This window comes from Moschus berezovskii, chromosome 16 (assembly GCF_049115385.1).
Source record: "Moschus berezovskii isolate FMDL1 chromosome 16, NW_MosBer_1.0, whole genome shotgun sequence".
In the NCBI taxonomy this organism is placed as follows: Eukaryota; Metazoa; Chordata; class Mammalia; order Artiodactyla; family Moschidae; genus Moschus; species Moschus berezovskii.
The window spans coordinates 21,782,210-21,807,450 of record NC_142475.1 but is presented as its reverse complement, the minus strand read 5'-3'; the positions used below and the strand labels follow the sequence as shown (position 1 = coordinate 21,807,450).

The following is a 25,241-nucleotide window of genomic DNA, read 5'->3' as shown; positions in this document are numbered from 1 at the left end:
ACCAATAGTTAAGTAGCTTGAAGATCTTACCTGACATGCTTGTTTGCATATTTGTCTTGTTCCCTTCTCCTTTGGCTTCCCGGGTGGTGCAGTGATAAAGAATTCACGTGCAAAGCAGGAGACATGGGTTCCATACCTGGGTTGGGAAGATCCCCTGGAGGAGGGCATGGCAACCCACTCCAGTATTCTTGCCTGGAGAATCCAATAGAGGAGCCTAGTGGGCTATAGCGCATAGTGTTGCAAACAGTTGGACACAACTGAGCAACTAAGCATGCACACACTTCTCCTTTATCAAATCTTATAAATCTCTTTTGAAACAGGGACTGTGCCTCACTTTTCTGGAGTACTTGGACAATGATCACACTAGTATCTTCCTTGCAAGTAATCAATTACACTGAACCAAACCAAAGATGGCAGAAGGCTAATTATTACCATTCATTTTAATAAGTAACTTTATGAAAACTTACTACTTATTAGTAAGCAGGAGACAGTGGCTTTGGAGAGATAAATTAGGAGCTTGGGAAAAATGGATACACACTATTATATATATAACAGATAAACAATAAGGATCTATTGTACAGCACAGGGGACGATATTCCATATCTTGTAATAACATATAATGGAAAAAGAATCTGTGTCTGTATAACTGAATCACTTTGCTGTATACCTGAAACTAACACTACATTGTAAGTTAATTATACTTCAATTTAAAAAGGGTTAAAAAAGAAAACTTCGTATTTAAAAGTACCATTTTAAAGGAAATTATCTCATCTTTATTCTCACAAGAAATTTTTAATAAAAGTCAAAACACAAGATACCAAGTTAAAACTAGAAATCGTGTCTCCAGAACTCTTTTCAATTAGGCGATCAATCCAAAAACATTTACTGAGGACCCACAATGTGCTGGGTTTCCTTGGTGGAGCAGCCGTAAAGAATCTGCCTGTAGGGAAGGAGATACAGGAGATGTGGGTTCGATCACTGAGTCGGGAAGATCCTCTGGAGGAGGGCTTGGCATCCCACTGCAGTATTCTTGGCTGGAGAATCCCAGGGACAGAGGAGTTTGGCAGGGTACAGTCCATGGGGTCGCAAAGAGTCGGACAGGACTGAAGCGACTGAGCAGGCACGCACAAGAGCAGTCCTTTTCTGGGCTTTGGAAAATATGACCGATAGATTGATAGATAGATAGATAGGGATACAGAGATATAAATGAGTCTCCCCACAGAGGAAGAACAGACATTGAATATAATTAAGTAATCATCAACTTACTAATCGCTGGAAGAAGTCCAGGGAGCCACAGAAGCAATGCATTAGCAGGCTCTTATTAGGATCAGGGAAATCCAGCTTCCCACCTGCTCTCGACAAAAGTTCCTTTTAGATGGCTCTCTGCTATTGCCGTGGGTCCATATTATTAATACATCTGGAGAAGAAAATGTGCCTAGGAAAATGCCAGAGCTGAAGAGGAGCCAAATAATGGGAACAAATATTCGGTCAAAGATCTATTTAACAACTTAGCCTGTCTCAGTGGGGGAGGACAAGGTTCAAATACAGCCTCATCAACATGAGAATATGTTTCGTCTTTATTATCTTGGCTGCTATGGACTTGAATTTTGATGGGGCAATTTTCAGCACTTAAACACTTGATTGCTACTAATAACCAAACTAATAGCACAATAGTGTTTAGGTTTAATTTATGGGCATTTAACATAACCTCAAGTATGGATTTCTCCAAAGGCAGCTGCTGTTTTATTGAAGCTAACTTACAAGGACATCCAATCCTTTCGGAATAATCACAAACAATGCAAAATGATCCCACACACTTATCTCGACCCTACAGATTCCCAGTAATACAGAGCTTGATGACCACCCATTACTAATACCAGTTTGACAGGTACTTTCCCCCTGCAGTCTTGTTTTAGTAAGACTTCAGTAGTAAGGACAAGCTAAATTTGTTTTTCTTTACCCACCCCTGGATTTTTAAAAGAGCCCTCTTACCTTCGTTGTCTGACTGCTTGTCTGCCGGTGGACAAGCGAACTTCTCCTTGAGTCCACCAGGGGCCGCTGTTCTGCAAGCAGTGACAGCTGCGACCTGGCCTTCCACCGCCAAACAGGACGAAATTGCTGGTGGATGCAACAAAAATACTCCTTTCAAAATACGTTTTTCAACCTCGAAAACACTATGCTAAGTGAAAGAAGACAGACAAAAAGGTCACAAGTCGTATGATTCCGTTTCTGTGAAAGATCTAGAGAAAGCAAATCGGTAGAGACAGAAAGCAGATTCGGGTTTTGGGGACTGGAGGTGTTGGGGTGAGAAAGCCAATGACTGCTTATTAGTAGCTTCAGGGTTTCCTTTTGAGGTGGTGAGGTGATGGTTGCTCCACATGGTGACTATATTTAATTCCACTGAATTGCAAAATTTAAAATTAAGATGGTCAATTTTGTTTAGTGTACACTTCGTGAGAATTTAAAAATTATTTTCCACTGTTGCTTGTTCGCTGGAGTTTATACCTGTCCTGCTTCATACAGGGGCTTCCCTGGTGGCTCAGATAGTAAAGAATCTGCCAGCAGTGCAGGAGACCCGAGTTCGATCCCTGGGTCGGGGAGATCCCCTGGAGTTGGGTGTGACAACCCACCCTAGTATTCTTGCCTGGAGAATCCCATGGACAGAGGAGCCTGGCAGTTTACAGTCCATGGGGATGCAAAGAGTCAGACAAGACTGAGCAGCTAATACTTGCTTCATGTAAATCTATTTTGAGATCATAAATGGATCCCGTGAGAAACGACATCGGGTCTGTGTTTGGTAAACTTGCTTCCTTTTGGAGGAAGCGCCTAACCTGAGTCCCACGTCCCTCTCCTCCCTACCTCACGCCATCTCACACCCTTCTGCCCACCTCTGACTCCTGCCCTGGCAGTGTGGTCAGTGGTCAACATCCCGCCTCAGCGGCACCGGGAGCTTGTCCACTCCACCGAGCGGCCCTGCGGGATCCTGCCCAGCACAGGCACCCCCAAAGTGCCAGGACTGGTGGGCAATGCCACCTGCCCGTGTGCTTCTCCAAACAATCCTGAGGTGCATTCTGACGGCTCCTCCAGAGGCCTCCGTGAGCTCAAGTGGAGCGCCAGATTCCCACAGCCGTGGCCCGCTCAAGACCGCAGCTCTAACAGCGCCTCCCCCGCTTAACTCTCTGCAGCCCCCTACTCTGCTCACTGGTGTCCTCCCCGTGAATAAGTGCAGAAACGCAAGCCATTGCCTCAGGGTCCGCTTTCCAAAGGGAAGACCAGGGCTTCAGAGAGTCTGCTGTTGACAGGAAACAAATGGAAGGAAATCTCTGAGGTTTTCAGCTTCTAATTCAGCTCCTCACCTTGGCATTAGATGCTAGAGTCACCGTCCACCATTTCTGTCACATAACCTACCACTCAACACACACACACACACATTCCCATCCTTATTTCTGTCTTTCATTTTAAAAACATTTTATTGAAGTATAGTTAATTTATAGTGTTCTGTTGGTTTCAGGCATACAGCAAAGTGATTTGGTAATACACACACACACACATATGTGTGTGTATATAAACATGTGTATTGGAGAAGGGCATGGCAACCCACTCCAGTATGCTTGCCTAGAGAATCTCATGGACAGAGGAGCCTGGTGGGCTAGAGTCCACGGAGTCACAAAGAATTGGACACGACTGAAGCAACTTAGCACACAGGCACACACACACATATATATTCTTTTGTCAGATACTTTTCCATTATTGATTATTACAAGATACAAACTATAGTTCCTTGGGCTGTACAGAAGGTCTGAGTTATCTATTAATATTCTTCATATAACAGGGTGTATATGTTAATCCCACTCTCTTAATTTATCCCTCATCCCACCCACTGCTAAGCTTTTTGGTAACCATTAAGTGTAACATGTGTTAGATTAACCTCTCTCTTCCTCATATTACTGATCTGTATATCAGGAGTTTTGTCACAGGATCCTTTTTCTAACAGACATGATACTACACAGGTCAAAATGGAGAAATCCTAGTGGAAGAAGAGGATGGACCTTCTGAGGCTCCCACAAGCCCACCTCCCTCAACAAGCCTTTGATGCACCTGCAAGGGACCCCTAGACTAGATCATGTCTGCACTTGGAGGCAGAGCTGACGTTCCTGCCTGCTTCCTTGGTGCTCAGAGGGCAGTTCCACCAAGGAATTTATGTGGCCCTAAAGGGTGCTTTTGAACTGTGGTGTTGGAGAAGACTCTTGAGAGTCCCTTGGACTGCAAGGAGATCCAACCAGTGCATCCTAAAGGAGATCAATCCTGGGTGTTCATTGGACGGACTGATGCTAAAGCTGAAACTGCAATACTTTGGCCACCTCATGCAACAAGTTAACTCACTGGAAAAGACTCTGATGCTGGGAAAGGTTGGGGGCAGGAGGAGAAGGGGACGACAGAGAATGAGATGGCTGGATGGGATCACCGACTCTGTGGACATGAGTTTGAGTGAACTTCGGGAGTTGGTGATGGACAGGGAGGCCTGGCGTGCTGTGATTCATGGGGTCGCGGAGAATCGGACACAACTGAGCGACTGAACTGAACTGAAAGGGTGCAAGCATCTGAGATGAATGGGACTTGGGTGCAGACATTACCTTCCTCTTCATTGTGTCATCTTGGAGAACAGCATGGGGAATATGAGATGAGAGCTAGAAGAAACTTAAGAATGACAGCTCTGTGTGTAACATCAATAAAAGTGTAGCTTGAAAATTACCAAAAAATAAATTTGAAGTCAAGTGGGAAGGAGACACAGAGGGATGTCTTTGCTTTTTCATCTTGAGATGCCACGTTGTGGGTGGTGGGATCTGTGTGCAGATGGACCTGCTGAGTCTAGTGTGGGCTGGATTGTTAGGACTCTGACTGGCTGCTCAAAATGGCAAATCCAACATCCAGGGGTTTATCCAAATCACAAAAGCACAAGTCAGGAGGTCAACAGAGTAGGGCTAGTATGTTGGCTCCATTATGCTATTAGGAAGGATTTTTACTCAGCCACCCTTGACATATGACCTTTGTCCTCACTTCTGTCATTTTATCCCACGATTTTGGCATCATGTCTGGTTTCAGTAAAAATAAACGAGGCGATTTCTGGTCTCTTTCTTTTACCAAGAGGCCAAAGGCTTTTGCAGGAGCCCCTAGAATACTTCTCTTCAGTGTCCTCTTCAGAATGCATAGCACATTCCTTTTAAAACTTTCACTCAGGACATCTCTTCATTTACAAATCCAAGCAGCTGTCTTTTATTGAGCAACTACTGTGATCCAGGAATTCTGATAAACACTTGGCATGTATGACCTCATATCTTCCTCATCTTTTCCTCCAACAATTATTTAGTAAATGCCTACTATGTAAAAACAATAAAACTTAGACTAAGTGCCAAGAAACACAGCCAATTGTGACCCAGAAATTTTACGTTTCTAAAAATGTTCACTCCTAAGAGCTAAATCATAAATGAACGACAGGTCCTTCTCAAAAGTTTTCTATCCTTAGATAAACCACAAAAGAAGGGGAATAAAGCCAAGAACATTCTGTTAGGGAGGAGGTGTTGTTTTTCAAATTTATTTTAGTCAAGACAGAACTTTCTGTTTTCAAAAACTGACCCAAAATGTATTTAATCAAAATTGCTGACAATCATATAATAATTTTCACCTACACGTATCACGTTCTATCTTTATTCTGAGAGCCAATTAATTGGAAAGCTCAGCTATTTTGTATATACTTTACATCTGCAAAGAAAAAAGATAGACTGCAACAATCCAAGTGGTTTTCCTTTGAAGTACATGCCAGGAATTGAACAGAGCAGCCAAGGATTCTGCCCCTAAGAAGCCTATATTTGGTTGAGTACCCACAGTCTGGTTACATTGCATACATTTTTATGTAAAAATTACAGTGTTATTATTCTACATTCACACCGCATATATGTCACTACTACTGTTTATTAAAACATCCTAAGTCATAGTGTTAATTGATTGGACTAGTTGATTCCCAAAGCACTGACAAATGCATCCAGACATTCATCTACACATTGACCATCGAGGTAAGTATCATTTTGTTATTCAGTTATTCAGTCATGTCTGATTCTTTGGGACCCCATGGACTGTAGCCAGCCAGGCCCCTCTGTCCATGGGATTTCCCAGGCAGGAATACTGGAGTGGGTTGCATTTTCCTCCTCCAGGGGAAACTTGCCGACCCAGGGATTGAACCGTCATCTCCTACACTGTCAGATGGATTCTTTACCATTGAGCCATCAGGAAAGCCCAAGTACCATGAATCCAATTTTACAAATGAAGAAACTGAGGCTCAGAGACTCTTAGGGATGTCTTAGGATCAGACAGCCGGTAATCAGGAGAGTGGAGATTGCACCTGGATCTCCCAGCTCCTTGTCCAGAGCTCCTTCTGTCCTCTCTCTTCCAAGGACACAACCTGGGAGCTCCGGGCTGCCCCAGTTTTACAAATCCTGTCCTCTTGTCCCCACTGATCGGCTCACACTTGACTCATCAGGTAACCCAATTTTCAGTTCAGATAAAGTGGTCACAGGCTTGATTGCGCACCCAGCAATGCTGACCATTGAGTCCTCAGGCAATGCTCCCTCATGACAAAGAGAAGTGGCAGCAAGCTTTCCAAATCAAGCCACTCTCGTCAGAACTGGAAGAGAAAAAAGGAAAAGGCAGCAATATTCTGGAGGCCATTTGCTCTGCTGGTTGATTTAGTCTGTTTATATTCCACTGACAGAGCTTTTAAAGCTCTACTTGATGAACCAGGGTCACGGGTCCAAAGGCAGAAAATATCCTCTTGTTCCTCTCAGTCTCACCAGTTTTTCCTGCTGGCCTCATTTGAGCCGTGTTTTCCTCTTTGGCAGGCTTTTTCAACATCAGCACAGTGGCCAGATCATTCTTTGTTCCTGGGTACTGTCCTGTGCAAGGGAGAATGTCTCCTAGCATCCCTGACCTTCACCTACTAGATTCCAGCAGTTCCCTTCCAGCTGTGATATCCAAAAATGCTGTAGACAGAACCCAATTCTCCTGGGGAGCAAAATAACTCCCAGTTTGAAATACTGGTCTACCTACAACTAGGAGAGAAGATAGGAAAGCACAGCTAGACTGGTTTATCTTAGTGAAAACCAAGGGTGAGACAGAGCGGGGCCCTGCGGTCCTTGCCCACCCCCACCTCCCAAGTCCCCTGCCTGCCTTTTGTCTGTAGAAAGCTGCAGTCAAAGGATAAGTTTAATCAGAGAAGGGAGAAATTACGAAACAAAGGAAAACAAAGGAGACTAAGTAATAATAATGCAGTCATTAAGCATAGTCAGGGACATTTAGGTCTTTCTCAAGGGCTGTAGATAATATTCTGAGCCATATCCTGTGAGCTGTCTTATAGATTTCAAAACACCAGGTGGAAAAGTTAACTACATGATGACTGGACTCTACCCAGGACATGAGCTGTCACAATTCCGAGAATTAACTGCAAAGAAAGGGGAACAAGTGGACCCTGGCACTGAAGATCAACTGTACCTGAAACAATCAAGCTGATTCTGGTCAGACCATTGATGACCAGTTTGAAGATGACTGTTAGAGATGACTGTGGTGTTTCTGCGTGTAACCCTGCCCTCTCAACTCTGTCTGTAAAAGCTCTCACCGACTGCTTGTCAGGGCTGGGGGAGTCGACCTTTGGACAGATGTCTGCCATCCTACCCCTGCAGTTGCCAGCATCTAAAATAAAGCACACCTTCCTTTCCACCAACTTGGCTTGTTTATTGGCTTTCATTAGCCAGATCCCGCACCCCCCTGCAGCCACAGCTTTCAATAACAAGGGCAAAGTGGCGCTCCCCCATCTACTTAGTTGTGACAAGGCTACAATGCAAGAACTAAGATTTAAGTACCTGTACACCAGGTACTCTTCTAAAGCTTTATTTTACCACATTCCTGCCAAGAGCATATTTCCAGTCCCCTATTCAAAAGTGAAAGAAAAAGGAAGGCTAGCTGAAAAACAGCAGATTCATTTCAAATTTGGGTTCTCTCCCTCTAAATCCCATACACCTTCAAATATACCCTCTGACTTTAATCAGTTGGTTCATCTCTGCTGCCTATCATCTTACCCAAAGCCCCAAGTTGAGCATCTTACCCAAAGCCCCAATGCTGAGAAGGTCAGTGTGTGTGCCCCCTTGCTCAGTCAAGTCTGACTCTTTGCGACCCCATGGACTGTAGCCTGCCAGGCTCCTCTGTCCATGGGATTTTCCCAGCAAGAATATCACAGTGGGTTGCCATTTCCTTCTCCACGAATCCTCCAATGCAGGGATTGAACCCCCATTTCCTGTGTCTCCTGCATCACCACTGCATTGCCATGGCTCTTTACCACTGAGCCATGGGGGAAGCCCAAGGAGGTTGGTGCTGGGGTGCAAATGCTCTTTGTACAACCCAACTCAAGAGAAGCTTATAAACCTCAAGCTCTGAGTTTCCCACATCCCTTACCTTTGGACACCCCACCTGGGCACGTGATGAGAAAAGCAGCCGAAAACAAGAGTGTTTGGTAGAGGTTCTGACTCTGCAGTCAGACAGGCCTGAGACTAAGCCCCATCTCTTCCACTTTCCAAGTACGTGAACTTGAGCAAGTTCTCTCCCTCTCTTTGCCTTAGTCCCCTCGTACTTTCCATAGGTGATTGAGTTGATTAAATCAGGCAATTCAAATAAAGCACCTCACGTGATGTCTGGTATATAGGAAGAGTTGAAAAGCTGTTAGCTCTTATAATTAAATTTAATTAATATTCCATTTCTCCTGAGTCAGCTTTATCATCAGTGTGCCATAATGCTGCTTAAAAATCCTGTACTGTATCCACAGGCTGCTCCTGTTCACACTCTCTATCGCAGAAGTTCAATATTTCTGTTAGGGGAACCACTCACTGAAACCACCCACCCTGACCAGGCACCACAGTAACGTGAGTTATTTTACAAGAGATCCTGGTAAGGAATGCAGAATTAACAAACCACCAACAACCAGAAGAATTCAGGAAAGGTCTAAAGGAGGCGCAAGTCCATACATCCTAAAAACTTCCCAGAATTCTCCTCAGTGGAATCCATCTTGGCTGAGCTATGTGTGCGCCAACAGAAAAGATCCTGAATCAGAATGGTTGGCCAGACACAACCTGGAAAGTAATCCCATCACCATAAAATCTGAGACTGCAAGTCACATGACAGAGCAGTTCTCCTGGGTTCCTGGCCTTGCTGCTCTCCACCCTTCCCAATATAGTCTTTTACTTTGTCAGTACGTGTGTGTGTGTCTGTGTGTCCTCAAACAATTCACCTTCACTGTTAGACAAGAGCCCACTCTCAGGCCCCAGAAGGGGTCCCCTTTCCTACAATATTTCCACAGATCTCTTCAAATCTCTAACTCCTCACTTACTATCCCTTTTATTTAAGCCAGACCATGCCATTTGCTTCACAATGCAGATAAAGGCCATGTGAAGTATTTTCTCCTCCGCCCCATCCACTTGAAACACATTTGCAGCCCCTTAGCAACAGATATCAATATTTGTATATTTCCACATTACTGCCTTTAATTCTTAGAGGCAAAATGCCTCTCTTCTCCGAAACCAAGCCCTCTCTCTTATGCCACCTTCTAGAACTCTTCCTATCATTAGGCCCCTTCCTCGTCCCCCAAATCTTTCCTCTCATCCTCTCTGCTGGGTTCCTCCCCTTCACCAGCAAATGCAGGCGCTAAGAGACTAGCCTTCAGGCTAAATTTGCAGAGCAGTTGTAATTTTTTACCTTTACTGTATGTTTATTTGGGATGTTTTGTGAGGATATTCAGACTGAGGAAGAGATAAATCATGCCCTGAGCTCACTCTCCATATAAATAAACTTCAATCTTCTTGATAGAGAAATGTGCATTTACTGTCTTAGCTCCTTTCTCTCTCCCATTCACCACTCAATACAGTAGAAAACATTTAGGGTAAGTGCCCCAGTCACAATTATCCCCGCAGTGATCCTGTGACCTGCCCTGCGTTTTTGGAGAGAAATTTCTCCCTATCTCAACCCTTCTTCTCTCCAGCGTGGGAGCCACCATCTTCTTACAGGAGCACATCTCCTTAGTCCCAGGGTTTATTAAACCGTCCTATGAAAACGAAGATCATGGCATCTGGTCCCATCACTTCATGGGAAATAGAAGGGGAAACAGTGGAAACAGTGTCAGATTTTATTTTTTTGGGCTCCAAAATCACTGCAGATGCTGATTGCAGCCAGGAAATTAAAAGACGCTTACTCCTTGGAAGGAAAGTTATGACCAACCTAGATAGCATATTCAAAAGCAGAGACATTACTTTGCCAACCAAGGTCCGTCTAGTCAAGGCTATGGCTTTTCCCGTGGTCATGTATGGATGTGAGAGTTGGACTGTGAAGAAAGCTGAGCGCCAAAGAATTGATGCTTGTGAACTGTGGTGCTGGAGAAGACTCTTGAGAGTCCCTTGGACTGCAAGGAGATCCAACCAGTCCATTCTAAAAGAGATCGATCCTGGGTGTTCATTGGAAGGACTGATGCTAAAGCTGAAACTGCAATACTTTGGCCACCTCATGCGACGAGTTGACTCACTGGAAAAGACTCTGATGCTGGGAGGGATTGGGGGCGGGAGGAGACGGGGATGACAGAGGATGAGATGGCTGGATGGCATCACCAACTCGATGGACATGAGTCTGAGTGAACTCCGGGAGTTGGTGATGGACAGGGAGGCCTGGTGTGCTGTGTTTCATGGGGTTGCTAAGAGTCGGACACGACTGAGCGACTGAATTGACTGACTGACTGACTGACTGATGGCCTATGGCCAATGAACAAGGCCAACTGATCCTATGGCCAATGAACAAGGCCCTGATTGCAGTGACTGGTTCCACTGACAGTCAGTCACATGACCCAAATAAGACCAATCAAAATCCTTCCTTAAAATTTTCAAACTGAAGCTGCAAGAGCAAAGGTGTTTTTTTTCCTTGAAGAGTTGAACATGACTGAGCACGCACGCACATAAGTAGGAAGCTGAAGTTGCCAGCAGCCTAGTCCTCAAAGAGAAGTTTGCTGAGAGAATAAAACTGGCACACACAGAAAAACTGAGCCGAGAGACCAAAGACGGATCCATCTGAGTTCTCGTGCACTGTTTCTTAGGCTGCTGCATTCCTGCCCTACCCATGTTTTACATGAGCCAGTAACCCTAAACTAATTTTTTATATCCTTTGTGAACTAAAAAAAAAAACTGTTGTTTTTCAGTCATTAAGTAGAGTCTGACTTTTTGCAACCCCATGGACTGCAGCAGGTCAGGCTTCCTCCACTACCTTCCAGAATTGGCTCAAATTTATGTCCACTGAATCGGTGGTGATGCCATCCAAGCATTTCATTCTCTGTCATCCCCTTCTCCTCTTTGCCTTCAATCTTTCCCAGCATCAGGGCCTTTTCCACTGAGTTGGCTCTTCACACCAGGTAGCCAAACTATTGGAGCTTCAGCATCAGTCCTTCTAATGAATATTCAGGGTTGATTTCCTGTAGGACTGACTGACCTGATCTCCTTGCAGTCCAAGGAACTCTCAAGCATCTTCTCCAGCACCACAGTTCAAAAGCATCAATTCTTGACTGCTCAGTCTTCTTTATGGTCCAACTCTCACATCCATAACTGACTACAGGAAAAACTATAGCTTTGATTAGATGGACTATTGTCAGCAAACTGGTGTCTCTGCTTTTTAATCTGCTCTCTAGGTTTTTCATAGCTTTTCTTCCAAGAAGCAGGCATCTTTTAACTTCATGGCTGCAGTCACCATCCCAGTGATTTTGGAGCCCAAGAAAAGACAATCTGTCACTGCTTCCACTTTTTCCTTTTCTATTTGCCATCAAGTGATGAGATTGGATGCGATGATTTTAGTGTTTTGAATACTGAGTTTCAAGCCAGCTTTCTCACTGAAAAAAAAAAAAAGCACAATGTAAAAGTTGAAAATTATGCTTTATTCTATGGGTTTGTTGAGGACTTAAGCCCAGGATACAGCCTCTCAGATAGCTCTGAGGGACTGCCTCAAAGAGGTAAGGAAGGGGCCAGGATATATAGTGGGGTTTGCACACACACACAAACCCAAAATAAAAACAAAAACTAGATAGTCATAACATCAAAAGAGTGCTGTTAAAAAAACAAGACATCTCAAATTAATAAATTTTTATCCTTTTCTATGTGTGGTAAGATGCAAGAATCTGGGCTGATTGAAATTATCCTTTGATATGTACCTTAATTATCTAGAGCCAGTATCCTGCTTTTCTGCTCCCTGAATCCCCTCAGGATACAGTCAGTAAGCTGCCTTGGCTGATGGCTTGATGGCTGCAACATCTTTCATTTACTGATGTGGCAGATGGCATTCTGCGTCCACACCTAAAGCTAGTTTGGGTGGGTTTCTGCCACTTCTGAAGAGCAGATTCCAGCTTCTCCTCTGGTTACTGCTCTCCCTTCTCCTTCTCTTTGTCCCTTTACTTCTTGACATAGAAACCAACACTTGCTACCTCTAATCTTTCACCTTCCATTCAGGGCCAAACTGATTACAGTATGACTCCCATCCCTATATCTCTAGTCAAGTGGGACTAGCCAAAATGATTAAAGACCTGCTAATTTAGAAATCCAACGGCCTGTTTGAGGATTTGATCCAATTTGATCTCAGCACAGAGTTGACTGTGGGAAAGATTGAGGACAAGAGGGGAAGCGGGTGGCAGAGGATGAGATGGTTAGATAGCATCATTGACTCAACGCACCTGAGTTTGAGCAAACTCCGGGAGATAGTGAAGGACAGGGAAGCCTGGCGGGCTGCAGTCCATCGGACTGCAAAGAGCTGGACACAGCTGAGTGACTAAACCGAGTTGACACTATGTATCAACAAGTTTCTCCTAATCTTCCTTTCCAGCTTGTCTAGATCCCAATGCTGGCTGTCACTACTTCTCAAGATTTTTCACAAGTCCCACTCTGCCAACTTTTTAAGGTCTGGTGCCTCTTGGAAGTCTACCATTAGTTCTCTCCTCACTTAATGTATTCTCCCTCGAACATCTCATCTCAGCTTCAGCTTCTCTAAATTTCTGTATATAATCTCAGCTTTGTTCTGGCCTCTAAGCACCAGATCTCCACAGTGAACATTTCTACCTGCATATTGCAAAGACAGCCAACAATAACCTCATCAACCAGTTCATGACACTGCAGTTCATCTCGTTCACTTAATAAATGTTTATTGACTGTCTACTAAGAGCTAATCACTCTTCTTGGTACTGAGGTTATTTCCTTGAACAAGGTTCTTACTCCAGTGAACCCTGTTTTCTGGCTACAGACTTCATTTCCTTCTTCTTTCTCTCTTTCCAATCCAATTGGTCTCCTTTCTATACATTTTAATTTCAGAACCTATTCTAAATTCTGCCCTTCCTCCTGTCACTACTGCTATTTCATTCTCTCACTTTTCAGTAGCCTCCTGTTTGCCTTTGAGGACCTTGATCTTGCAATTTATTTTCCACACTGATGCCAAAGTTTTTCATAAACAGAAAAATTGTTTATTTTCACTCCTTTGCTTCAAAATCCCTGCGGGCTCACTAGCACTGGATGATAAAGTTCAAATTCCCTAATTAGGTACATACAGTGCTGCACAATCTGGTCAGGATCTAACTCTTCATATTCATCACTGCTCCCCATCCGACACCCACTCTGTTCCCTCCCAGTCCCACCCAAGAGCCACTGAGCCTCTCATGCTTCTCTAAACAGCATGCACACATCTTGGCCCCTTCACAAATACCGGGTCCCGTCATTTGAAAATGCACCTCTTCTCTCCTTTTGCCCCTACCCTTCTTTCCGTCTATTGATTTCCAGCTCTTCACTCCCAGCACTATAAAATCCCATCCCATTCAGTCCATCAAGCCATTGCTATTTACCTCATCCCTTGATTCTCACAGGCTTCCCTTGTGGCTCAGATGGTAAAGAATCTACCTGCAATGTGGGAGACTCAAGTTCGATCCCTGGGTCAAGAAGATCCCCTGGAGAAGGGAATGACTACCCACTCCAATATTCTGGTCTGGAGAACCTCATGGACAGAAAAGCACAAAAGGCTACAGTCCATGGGGTCACAAAGAGTCATGACTGAGCGACTAACATTTTCACTTTCACTTTGGTTCTCAAAGCACTTTGGGGATAGCATGGTGCTTAGATCATCTTAAAGTGTATCCACTTGCAAGTGTGTCTCTTCCACAAGACGATAAGCTCCCCAGGAGCAGGACTGTGCCCCGTTCCTTGTTGCATTCCCTACAACCTATATAGAACCTGCATCTAGATCAGCATTATATTGTCATAATGAGCAGAAAAACTAGCTGCACTCAGTTTTGTTTCAATTACAGTTTTAAGTAGCAGAAATCGTTATTACCAATTTCAATATAAAGAGATATATGCCAGGTATGTGGGGCTTCCACATTTACTTGAAGGGCTAGAGGAGCAAACTCTAGACTAAACTTCAGGAACAGCTACCAGCCCCCAGAACGCCCATCATAAGGAAAGTGCGTGCTGCTCCTGTAGGGAGGCACTCTTTTGGGGAGCTGCTGACAGCTGTCACCTTCTCTCCATCACAGTGTGTGTCAGCAAAACAGGCACTTTACTTCCTGCAATCTCTCTCTCTCTTTAACTCTATTCCATATTCAAGTGTTATTTGGGCGGGTGTAGTTGTTGAAACTGAAATCAAACCCAGAACATAAGCTGCAAGAGAGTGAGAAATGTCTTTTTCAGCTTTCCACCCTCTGCAATGAAGGGGTTACCCCATAGCAGGGTTTGGAGTGAATGTTGAACAGCCAATCTGCAACATCCACAAGTATCTCCTCTGTGACAGGTACTGTGCCACCTGGGGAAGGTAGGTACTATACCCCTACTTTTCCAACGAGGAGACAGCGGCTCAGAGTAAAATCTTGTTCTGGATGATCCAGCATGTAGGAGTGGGCTCTAATTCAAAATCAAATCTGCCTCATCCTGAGACTGTGTTCTTTCTACCACACCAATTAATGACAAGTGCCTCAGTTAGTAATGCCTCACGTAGGTCTGCAGTAAATTAAACAATAAAAAGTTAACAAACTCTGTCCCTTCTTGTTGTCTTCACGTTGCCATTACCCTAGATCTTGGGAAATATGTGTTTGTGGAAGAAATCTTTGTCTTTTTACTAAGGTCTAACAACAGTGTTGGGTCAGTGTAAGATTGCATGGAGTCTGGTAAATCTATTTTTCACTAAAAGTTCCTGAATTCCAAAAGTAAATTGAGTGCCATTGACTCCTGAAAGCAGCTAACCTTATTTCCTGTTGCTCTGTTCATGATGTAAAGCAAAGCACATTGTCATTCTGACTCAAGTCCGTGCAAAATTACCCAAATCAGTATTAGTATCACCAAAGAATGGATCTTCTGCCTCTATGCTATCTTTTCTGTGGCTTCCTGAGTCATTTAACAGTCACTCTCAGAATCAGGAAGGTCAGTTGACTTGATAGATCTTAAACAATATAAGCAAGAGAAAATTCTCAGAAATATATCAAGGGCTGAGTAAGTCAGGCTACATAGCTAGAGAAGGGCTGAGAAAGAGCAACAATACACAAGTCACCTCCAGAGTGCTATCAGAGTGCTATCACTCCAGGCAACTGAATGAAAGTCTAGGAAAGTCAATGGAACCCAAAGAGAGAGCTCTAAAGAGTACATGCCCAGAGGGCAAACCAGGTCCCTGTCACAAACAGAAAGCCAGGCTCTCAAGCATGTAGGGGAACATGGCAGTGTGTGTGAAGAAAAATACTGAAGTGGAGGCGAGAGACCCAGTACCCGATGGCGGTGTTATCGTCGCTAAGACACGTCCAATTCTTGTGACCCCAGGCACTATAGCCCACCAGGCTCCTCTGTCCCCAGGACTTCCCAGGCAAGAATGCTGGAGTGGGCTGCCATTTCCTTTTCCAGGGTATTCTTCCTGACCCAGGGATTGAACCTGGGTCTCCTGCACTGCGGGCAGACTCTTTACCAACTGAGCCACCATTCAGTTCAGTTCAGTCGCTCAGTCGTGTCCGACTCTTCGCGACCCCATGAAACACAGCACACCAGGCCTCCCTGTCCATCACCAACTCCCGGAGTTCACTCAAACTCATGTCCATCAAGTCGGTGATGCCATCCAGCCATCTCATTCTCTGTCGGCCCCGTCTCCTCCTACCCCCAATCCCTCCCAGCATCAGACTCTTTTCCAGTGAGTCAACTCGTTGCATGAGGTGGCCAAAGTATCGGAGTTTCAGCTTTAACATAAGTCCTTCCAATGAACACCCAGGACTGATCTCCTTTAGAATGGACTGGTTGGATCTCCTTGCAGTCCAAGGGACTCTCAAGAGTCTTCTCCAGCACCACAGTTCAAAAGCCACCATACCTCTTTGCAAAGACCAAGGTAGACCTAGGTAAGGAAGCAATGTTGATGTGTATAAGGGCCAGAGATTCATTTAGATAGTTCCCTGGAGCAGTAGGGAAATACCAAAAGAAGGACAGAAATCATCTTATCATCAAGGTTCAAACCAGAGAGTCCAAGTTCTAACAGTACAGTAAGTCCCCTATGTAAGAACCTTCAAGCTGCAAACTTTCAAAGATGCAAACTTGCATTCCACCAACGTCAGACGTGAGTGAAATTGCAGCTTACCCTGCATCTCCGGATGATCTTCCAGCTCTGCCGTCTCCCTGCCCCTCTCCCTCCTCCAGCCGGTAGCGCCTCTTACCTGTTCACTCACTGCCAGCCCCTGTATGCCAGCTGTTGTACTGCACACGGTACTTTTCAAGGTACTGCACTGTAAGATTAAAAATGTTTCCGTTTCATGTTTGTTTCTTCACGTATTAACTGTGTGAAAAGTATTGCAAACCTATCACAGTACACTTATAGGTAGCCAATTATGTGAGTTGAATACCTAGGCTAACTTTGTTGGACTTACAAATGTGCTGTCGGAACGGAACTCATTCGTATGTACAGGACTTACTGTAGTTCAAGGGACATGAGAGAAGCTACAAACTGGAGCCACCAAAATAAGCGAGTCAGAGGGTAAGTAGAGACTATAATGTGAATGAGAAATGATTCCATTTTCAGATCACCTGAGACTCATTTATATTGATTATCGGATACCTGAGTTATTGCCCTGACTTTACAATATCAGGGCAATAAAATCCGAAATCCTGATTCAGAAAAATATCACTGTGATAAAACCCTCTTCTCCTTCCAGTCGACCTGCACAGCCAGCTTCACTATACCTGTTCTTTGACATCACCAGAATCTTCAATAGCTTTCACATCTTTATTAACTCTGTATCTTTTCAAACACCCCCTTGTCCACACACTCGATATCCTGGCTCATTTGCCTTTATTCATCCACTCTTCTGTCTAACTTTCACCCGTGGCTGTGCTGCAGGAAGGAGGATCCCTTCCAGGGCCCAAGAGTATAAACTGAGGAAACACACATGCTGATGAAGCAGGAGACTTTATTGGGAAGGGGCACCTGGGTGGAGAGCAGAAGGATAAGAGAACCCAGGAGAACTGCTCTGCCACGTGGCTTGCAGTCTTGGGTTTTATGGTGATGGGCTTAGTTTTCAGGTTGTCTTTGGCCAATCATTCTGACTCAGAGTCCTTCCTGATGGTGCGTGCATTGCTCAGCCAAGGATTCCAGCGAGAAGGATTCTGGGAGGCAGTTGGACACGTGGCATCTCCTCTTGACCTTTCCAGAACTCTTACAGTTGGCATGTTCCTTACTAGGACCTCCTGTCTTAAAATAACTCACGCAAAAGGTTACTATGGTTCCTGGCCAGGGTGGGTGGCCTCAGTCATTGGGCTTCCCCTAACAGCTGAGCCCACCTCACTGACTTCTTCATACCTCTCAGAGGACCCAGAGACGAACACTGCACAAGTAGAAAGACTGGTATCAACAAAAATTCATAGCCAACAAACAAATGGGTGCCCCCCCCCAAAAAAAAATCTGATAAAATCGGAGATGAGTCTAGGCATATGTGCTTGAAAGCTCTGCAGATGACTCTGATGCGACAAGAAGACCTCTCAGAGAAGTTGCTCTCTCCTATCCCTTTTTTTCCTCTACCTCTCTCTCTCAAATAATTACAAAAATCTAAACTCCTAGTTGCTTCAATAATCTTTATCTGAAGGTAAGCATGTGAGGAAGACAACAGTATGAAAAAGAGAAAGTCCCAAAAGGAGCAGCAGCGTCCAAAAGCCCTGGGGTGTTCCTGGACAGCCAGCACCCTGGGGGCTGCAGGAGGGAGCACCGGCAAGGATTAATATCACCTCAACGTGCTCCTCTAGAAGGAAGGGCTCCAGACACCCAATGGACCCAATCAACAGGGCCATACTGCAACCAAGTAGGACCCCATGGGGCCTTCCCTGGTGAGACCCCTCCCACACATCCTGTGCTCTAGATCCTCTCTGAAGCACTCAGATAATAGTATCTCATGCTTATTTCCTGAGTTTTTCAGATGCTAAAAAACACCAAATGGAAGAAATTAACTACTTGATGATCACAAACATAGCCCCCAGACCTACTGGTGCCTAAGGATTAATAATGGTCAGCTGCCCTGTTACCTCAACATCAACCGGTCAGAGATTTGAGCATGAACTAATCACGATCAAGTCCCCTGGGATGGCCCTCCCCCATTTTGCCTTTAAAAAGTCTCCTGAAACCTTTCAGGGAGTTCAAGGGGTGGGGAGGAGGGGGGTGGTGGGTGTGGAGACAGGGAAGAATCACAGCATCTCCTTGCTTCCCCTGCAGTAAACATTTCTCTGCTCCAAACTTCAATGATTTGGTTTGTTTGGCCTTGCTGTGCACAGGGCACACGAACTTATACTCAGTAACAATTTGATCATTATGTCCTCTGGGTAAACCACTCAACCATGACCAACCCAAGTTAGAAACTGCCAGGTGAGAACAGAAGAAAATATTGCTAGAAAATAGGTGAGATTAGTGAATATTCAGTTCAGTCAGTTCAGTCGCTCAGTCTTGTCCGACTCTCTGTGACCCCATGAATCACAGCATACCAGGCCTCCCTGTCCATCACCAGATCCCGGAGTTCACTCAAACTCATGTCCACAGAGTCGGTGATGCCATCCAGCCATCCCATTCTCTGTCGTCCCCTTCTCCTCCCACCCCCAACCTTTCCCAGCATCAGTCTTTTCCAGTGAGTCAACTCATCGCATGAGGTGGCCAAAGTATTGCAGTTTCAGCTTTAGCATCAGTCCTTCCAATGAACACCCAGGATTGATCTCCTTTAGAATGGACTGGTTGGATCTCCATAGTGAATATTGGGATTTAACAAACATTGATGACACCCAGCCTAGATGGTGTCCTCTGAGGAAAGCAGCCTGGGCAGAGCCTGTCCTAACAGAATGGAGCAGAGAGAGTCAGAGGAGCCTGGCCCATTGCGTCTTATCAAGTGTCCCCAAAGCAGTTCCATCATGTCCTAAAGCAGGAGATACGGTAAAACTCAGCAAAACTCAGAATAGACACAAAATGCATATCCTAATCAGAACTGGATTAACCCATTGTCTGATAAATTCCAAGGATTTGGACTGGGAAAAGGGCATTTTGGGATGACTCTGAGACCAACAGGTTCAAACTTCGAAGAAAAAGTAGAAAAAGCATTTGGTGAAGTCTGAGAGGAAAGCAGAGAGCTCTCCACCTCCCAGTGAAAGGTCTTGAACCCCCATGATCCCTCCCTGTTTTCAGCACTATTTTTAGGAAGTTAGATGAAACCTGAGCTTTTCTTGTTATGTTGTCCAGACCCCTCCCCACCAGCACCAATAATCACATGAGCTTTTGATATTGTGTGTTCATAGTCTAATATGTTCAAAACTTTCTGTAACAGATCCAGCCTACTTGGGGAGATTAGCCCTACTATTTAGATCCATTGACAGCAAAAGTCAAAAGAGACTTTGCTTCTAATCCAAGCTCTAGCACCATCTACCTCTAGCACCTCACTACCGCTTTTAGAGCCCGCCTTTGTGGGCTCAAAAGAGGCCAGGCTCTTCATCTACAGTATCTTATTTAATCCTCAAGACAACTCTATGAATTAAACACGAGGATTGCTTTTGTCTTTCAGATGAGGAGATTAAGGCACAGAAAAAGGTAGTCACTTGCAATAAGTCACAGCTATCAGAATGCCAGAGGCCAAGTTGAATGCCCCGTGTCTGTTGTCTTAATTACCATGGCATATGGCTTCTGATCACTCTGAAAATAGTAACAACCACACTGGAAGAAATACAACAACCCTTACTAGGCAGCAAGCCCCCTTTCTTGAAAGATAAAAGAAATCATGGTAGTCCTAAAGCCAAGTAAGCCATAGTGCTAAAGAAGTCATATATATTTTGCCTCTCATATCTGCCTCTTAAGTCTGGGTTTTACAAAATCCTGTGCTCTAAACTCAGAATTGTTTATCTTCCATCTGTCTCAGTAACTGATGTACAGGAGAAAGTGGTCAGGACGATAACAGCTCAGTTTGGAGACATTGGCCACGTGACCAGTGTTGTGCTTCAGTTAACATGTATTACCTCATTTATTTTCCCAACAACCTTAAGAAGTTGATAGTTGAGAATTCCTGTTTTATAGATAGATATGCAGAGAAAATGGATATACAGAAGGGTTAATAACTTGCCTCACATCATATAGCTAGTAAGGAAAAGAACAAAGATGCAAACCTAGGCAATTTGATGCCAGGGCCTATGATCTTTCACCTCCTTAAGAAGTTTCTGGGGCAAATGCAAACTGGATATTCCATGACACTTTTGTTTTCAGCAGAGGTTATAAATATTCTCACAATCTGTGCAGGTCCTGCTGAGACACTGTATTCTGCCCCCTGAGCCCACCCTCCAGCTCCAGTCTGTGTAAGAGACACTCAGAAATCCATTGAGCCTTGCAGGAGGCAAATTCATGGAGCCAGGTAGTAAGGATGACTTTGGGTCAGGTGACCCAGGTGACCCTTCCCTCTGGGTTGCCCATCCAGGACAGAAGGTAAGCAGGCGATCTTGCCCTTTGCCAGTTTAAGCCAAATAAGGGGGCTCCAAAGGAACTATTTAGGGAGTGAAACATGTAGTCTTTGGAGTTTAAAGGATGAAGGGACCAGCCCCTCAATTATGTCTGAGAAGTCTAAATAGGAAAGTCTGTACTACTCAAAAGAGCCTCTGACAGCCTATTCCAGAGTTGGGGGGATCCCCAAGGAACTTCTATAGGGAGAAGAGTAAAAAAATGCTGGACATTTCTTCTGTCCACAAGAGAGACCAAGTTATAAGTGCCTCGCCTGTCCTCTCTGATCTCTGTAACCAAACCTGCAGAAACCCACAAAGCAGGTGCAGGTAACTGGAATGAGAAGGTGCAGAATGAGAAGCTGACTATCCCCACCCGACCCACCCCAGCTTTCCCAGCAAGAGGCAAGACCAAGATGGGAGACGGCCAGAGTTTCGACTTAACAAGACCCCGTGACCATCAGTGTGTTCTTCAGTGCCCCATGAAGGAATAAGGTATATTTAGATTGAAATTCTGCTCACTTACATGCTGGCCCAGTAATCTTGCACAAGGAATGTACCATTGTTAATTTTCAGTTTATTTTAACCAAGAAAAATGAGAATTTGGGTTTCTTGATGCTGCAGGCAACCTCTTCCATTGCCTGCCACACAGTAGGCAATCACTTCATGATAGGTGTTTTTAGTATCACTGTTTGTGATGTCACGTTTCAATCTGCCAAGAAGACTGTCAAAAGCTCAAGCAGCTTTCTACAGAATAGCTCAAATTGTAAAAGCAGCATAAAATGATGTGAACTTTGGAGAAACAGTTCTGGGCTCATTGTAGCTTTTCCACTTATGGATTATGTGATCTCAAGCACGGTATTTACTTTCTGAGACTTAGTATCTTCATCTGGTTTTTTTCTGTCTTATTCACTGTTTTGTTTTTTTTTTTCCTCCAGAGTCTGGATCACTGTAAGGCAGAAAGAATAAATATTTATTGAATGAACTAATTCTTCCATAAAATCATAATAACAATACCTTTCTCACACTGTGATTTGGAGGATTAGAGAAGCTAAGGCATATGACATCATAATACACTGGCATATTAATTTCTGTCTTATTCTTGATTCTCTAGAAAATTCCAGAAAATGAAGAGCTGATTTTTTCTGCCCCCTCTTCCTCCTCTCTCCCATGTCTTTAGCAGAAGAGGCCTTGGTCTTAGACTTCCTGGCCACGGAAGGAAAGAACTTTTTCTTTAGTTGCATGAGCTTCCCTGAAGACAACCCACACATAGGACAGTCTGGGAGAATTGACTCCTTGGAGGGCAGTTGTGGACAAAGATAAGAAGGAGGCAGGTGCTTTGATGAGGAAGGAATAGCCCAGGCCCAGATACTGAAAAGACTGGGGCCTGGAGGAGACCAGAAACCTGCTCCGAAACATGGCAGAAACCCTAATGGAAGTGCCCAGTGGGTGAGTGGGGATTTGACATCAGCCCCTAATTCTCTGGTGGCTTAGACAGTAAAGAAACTACCTGCAATGTGGAAGACCTGGCTTCAATCCCTGGGTCAGGAAGATCCCCTGGAAAAGGAAATGGCTACCCACTCCAGTATTCTTGCCTGGAGAATGCCATGGACAGAGGAGCCAGGCAGGCTACAGTCCATGGGGCTGCAAAGAATTGGACATGACTGAGTACAGTGACCAACACTTTCACTTTTTCACCTCAAGGTTGGAAGGAGGAGCAGCGTCCCAGGAACTAAGCTGGATGAAGAGAGGAGACGCAAAATAAATGTCTTAGTAACAACGGGCCAAAGACCAGAGGTCCTTTCTAAGCCTCCTGTCTTGTGCAAATCCTGAAGCTATGGCACATGCGCAAGGGAGGGGAAGAAGCTTTTTCTTCCCCAGTAAAAACTCAAATTGAATTTCTCACCAATCCTAACTGGTCTTGTTGTTGTTCAGTAGCTAAGTCGTGTCCAGCTCTTTGTGAGCACCTGGACTGGAGAAGGAAATGGCAACCCACTCCAGTGTTCTTGCCTGGAGAATCCCAAGGACGGGGGAGCCTGGTGGGCTGCCGTCTATGGGATCGCAGAGTCGGACACGACTGAAGCGACTTACCAGCAGCAGCAGGACTGCAACATACCAGGCTTCCCTGTCCTTCACTATCTCCTGGAGTTTGCTCAAACTCATATCCATTGAGTCAGTGATGCCATCCAACTATCTCATCCTCTGTCGTCCCCTTCTCTTCCTGCCTTCAATCTTTCACAGCATCAGAGTCTTTTCCAGTGAGTCAGCTTTTTGCATCAGGTGGCCAAAGTATTGGAGCTTCAGCTTCAGCATCACTCCTTCCAATGAATATTCAGGGTTGATTTTCTTTAGGATGGACTGGTTGGATCTCCTTGCAGTCCCAGGGACTCTCCAGCACCACAGTTGCTGCTAGACCAGTCTATGGCTGGTATGGGCCAATCCAGATCTAATCTAATTTAATAAGAAAAGAAATAGAATGGTTGGACACATGAATGTTGTGGGGATAAGGCATTTAAGTCCTGTATATGCACAGCCTCTGATCTAACCTCTGGCGCTTGGGAGCAGCTTAAGAGATGCTACTTTCCTCTTCCTACTGACCAGCAAATTCTGTAATGGTCAAATCTGTTGATCTTAGAGATGATGGATGAGGCTGCTGTCCAAAATAGGAACCTTATGTTCTTTATTTCTCAGCATGAGGCAAGTTCTTTGACCTCATTATCTCTACTCTCTGCCTCTCCACTCTTATGGACAGCTGAAGGTTCCCACAAACTATGCCAGCTGCTGTCTTCTTATTCCTTAAAGACATTTTGCAAATATCCATACTTCTGCCTTTTCCCTGCATCCACCTCAGAATAGCCTCCTTTCTTTCCGTTCCTCTAAGTCCTGTCCATCCTTCAGGTATCACCTCCTCTCTTTATTCCTTTACAGACTTCAGTGCCTATTAAATGCAGTGCTTGCATTTAGTGCTTGCATAGAGGCTCTCTTCCCTCAGACATGCTTGTTGTTCAAATATTTATTCATTCATTTAACAATATTTTTTTCAAGTGCCTATTGCAGTTCAAGCTCCATCAAAGCCAAAATTGTTTGCCTAATTTGTTCACCGCTACGTGCACAATGCCTATTATAAGGATTTATATTTTTCAGATGTTGATAAATATTCAACGAATGAATAAATGCTGGGGAATCATTGGTGAACAAAAGAAATAAGACTCTTGCTACTAAGTTTGGTTGTCTTATGAGTGATAACTGTAGTGAGGTTTTTCTTTTCCACATCTCAAAAATGATAAAGTCCACCAAGGTTCTGTTCTAGATGCTTTTTTCTTACTCCAGTGGCAATGCCATCCACTCCTGCAGTTTCAGCATCATCTCTACACAAGTACATCTGTCTGATTAAGGATTGATTTTTTCTTCAGTAAATTCTTTTCTGTCCATTTGAGTGGACCTAAACCAGAGACATTCATCCTCAGGGTAAGGGTACAACCCAACTTTCACATCATCAACTAATCACTCAAGACACAGAGAAGAAGAAAAAAGAAGATCCATAAATAGACAAGTAAGGACTGCAGTTTCTCACCACCCCTAGTGGCAGAAGAAAAGGAGTTCCGTGTGAGATTTGGAATGGACAGGAGAGGGAGGGTGTCCTGGAGCCCATGGCTGAGGATCTGGGCCACAGAAGAAAAGGAACTTCCATTAAGAGTATAGCAATAGCCCAGCCAGGTATTTCATGCATATTAACTTAGTAAATACAATCATCCTGGTGTTACTGTTCCCAACTTTACAGATAAATATTTGAGGCAGAAGGAAGCTCAGTAATACCCCCAATGTTTATGGAGTCTGTAAATAACTGGGTTCAGTTCAGTTCATGTGCTCAGTTGTGTCCGACTCTTTGCAACCCCATGAATCACAGCACGCCATGCCTCCTTGTCCATTACCAACTCCCAGCGTTCACTCAAACTCATGTCCATCTAGTCGGTGATGCCATCCAGCCATCTCATTCTCTGTTGTCCCCTTCTCCTCCTGCCCCCAATCCCTCCCATCATCAGGGTCTTTTCCAATGAGTCAACTCTTTGCATCAGGTGGCCAAAGTATTGGAGTTTCAGCATCAGTCCTTCCAATGAACACCCAGGACTGATTTCCTTTAGGATGGACTGGTTGGATCTCCTTGCAGTCGAAGGA

At 44.5% G+C, this 25,241-nt stretch overlaps 1 protein-coding gene and 1 long non-coding RNA gene across 2 annotated transcripts in view; both read right to left on the bottom strand.

Annotated features, from left to right (window-relative positions):
• Positions 1-524: 524 nt before the first annotated feature.
• LOC148775230 (uncharacterized) overlaps positions 525-25,241 on the bottom strand; it is a 158,825-nt gene continuing 134,108 nt past the window's right edge. The window contains exons 2-4 of the mRNA XM_088844751.1: positions 1,993-2,118; positions 1,267-1,452; positions 525-1,148 (exon numbers count right to left, since the gene is read on the bottom strand). Of these exons, the coding sequence (XP_088700877.1) occupies positions 1,436-1,452; positions 1,993-2,118 (143 nt within the window). The 3' untranslated portion in view covers positions 525-1,148; positions 1,267-1,435. The remainder of the gene's footprint in view (positions 1,149-1,266; positions 1,453-1,992; positions 2,119-25,241) is intronic.
• LOC148775231 (uncharacterized) overlaps positions 21,607-25,241 on the bottom strand; it is a 136,404-nt gene continuing 132,769 nt past the window's right edge. The window contains exons 2-3 of the long non-coding RNA XR_016039341.1: positions 23,157-23,516; positions 21,607-22,014 (exon numbers count right to left, since the gene is read on the bottom strand). This is a non-coding gene — a long non-coding RNA (uncharacterized LOC148775231). The remainder of the gene's footprint in view (positions 22,015-23,156; positions 23,517-25,241) is intronic.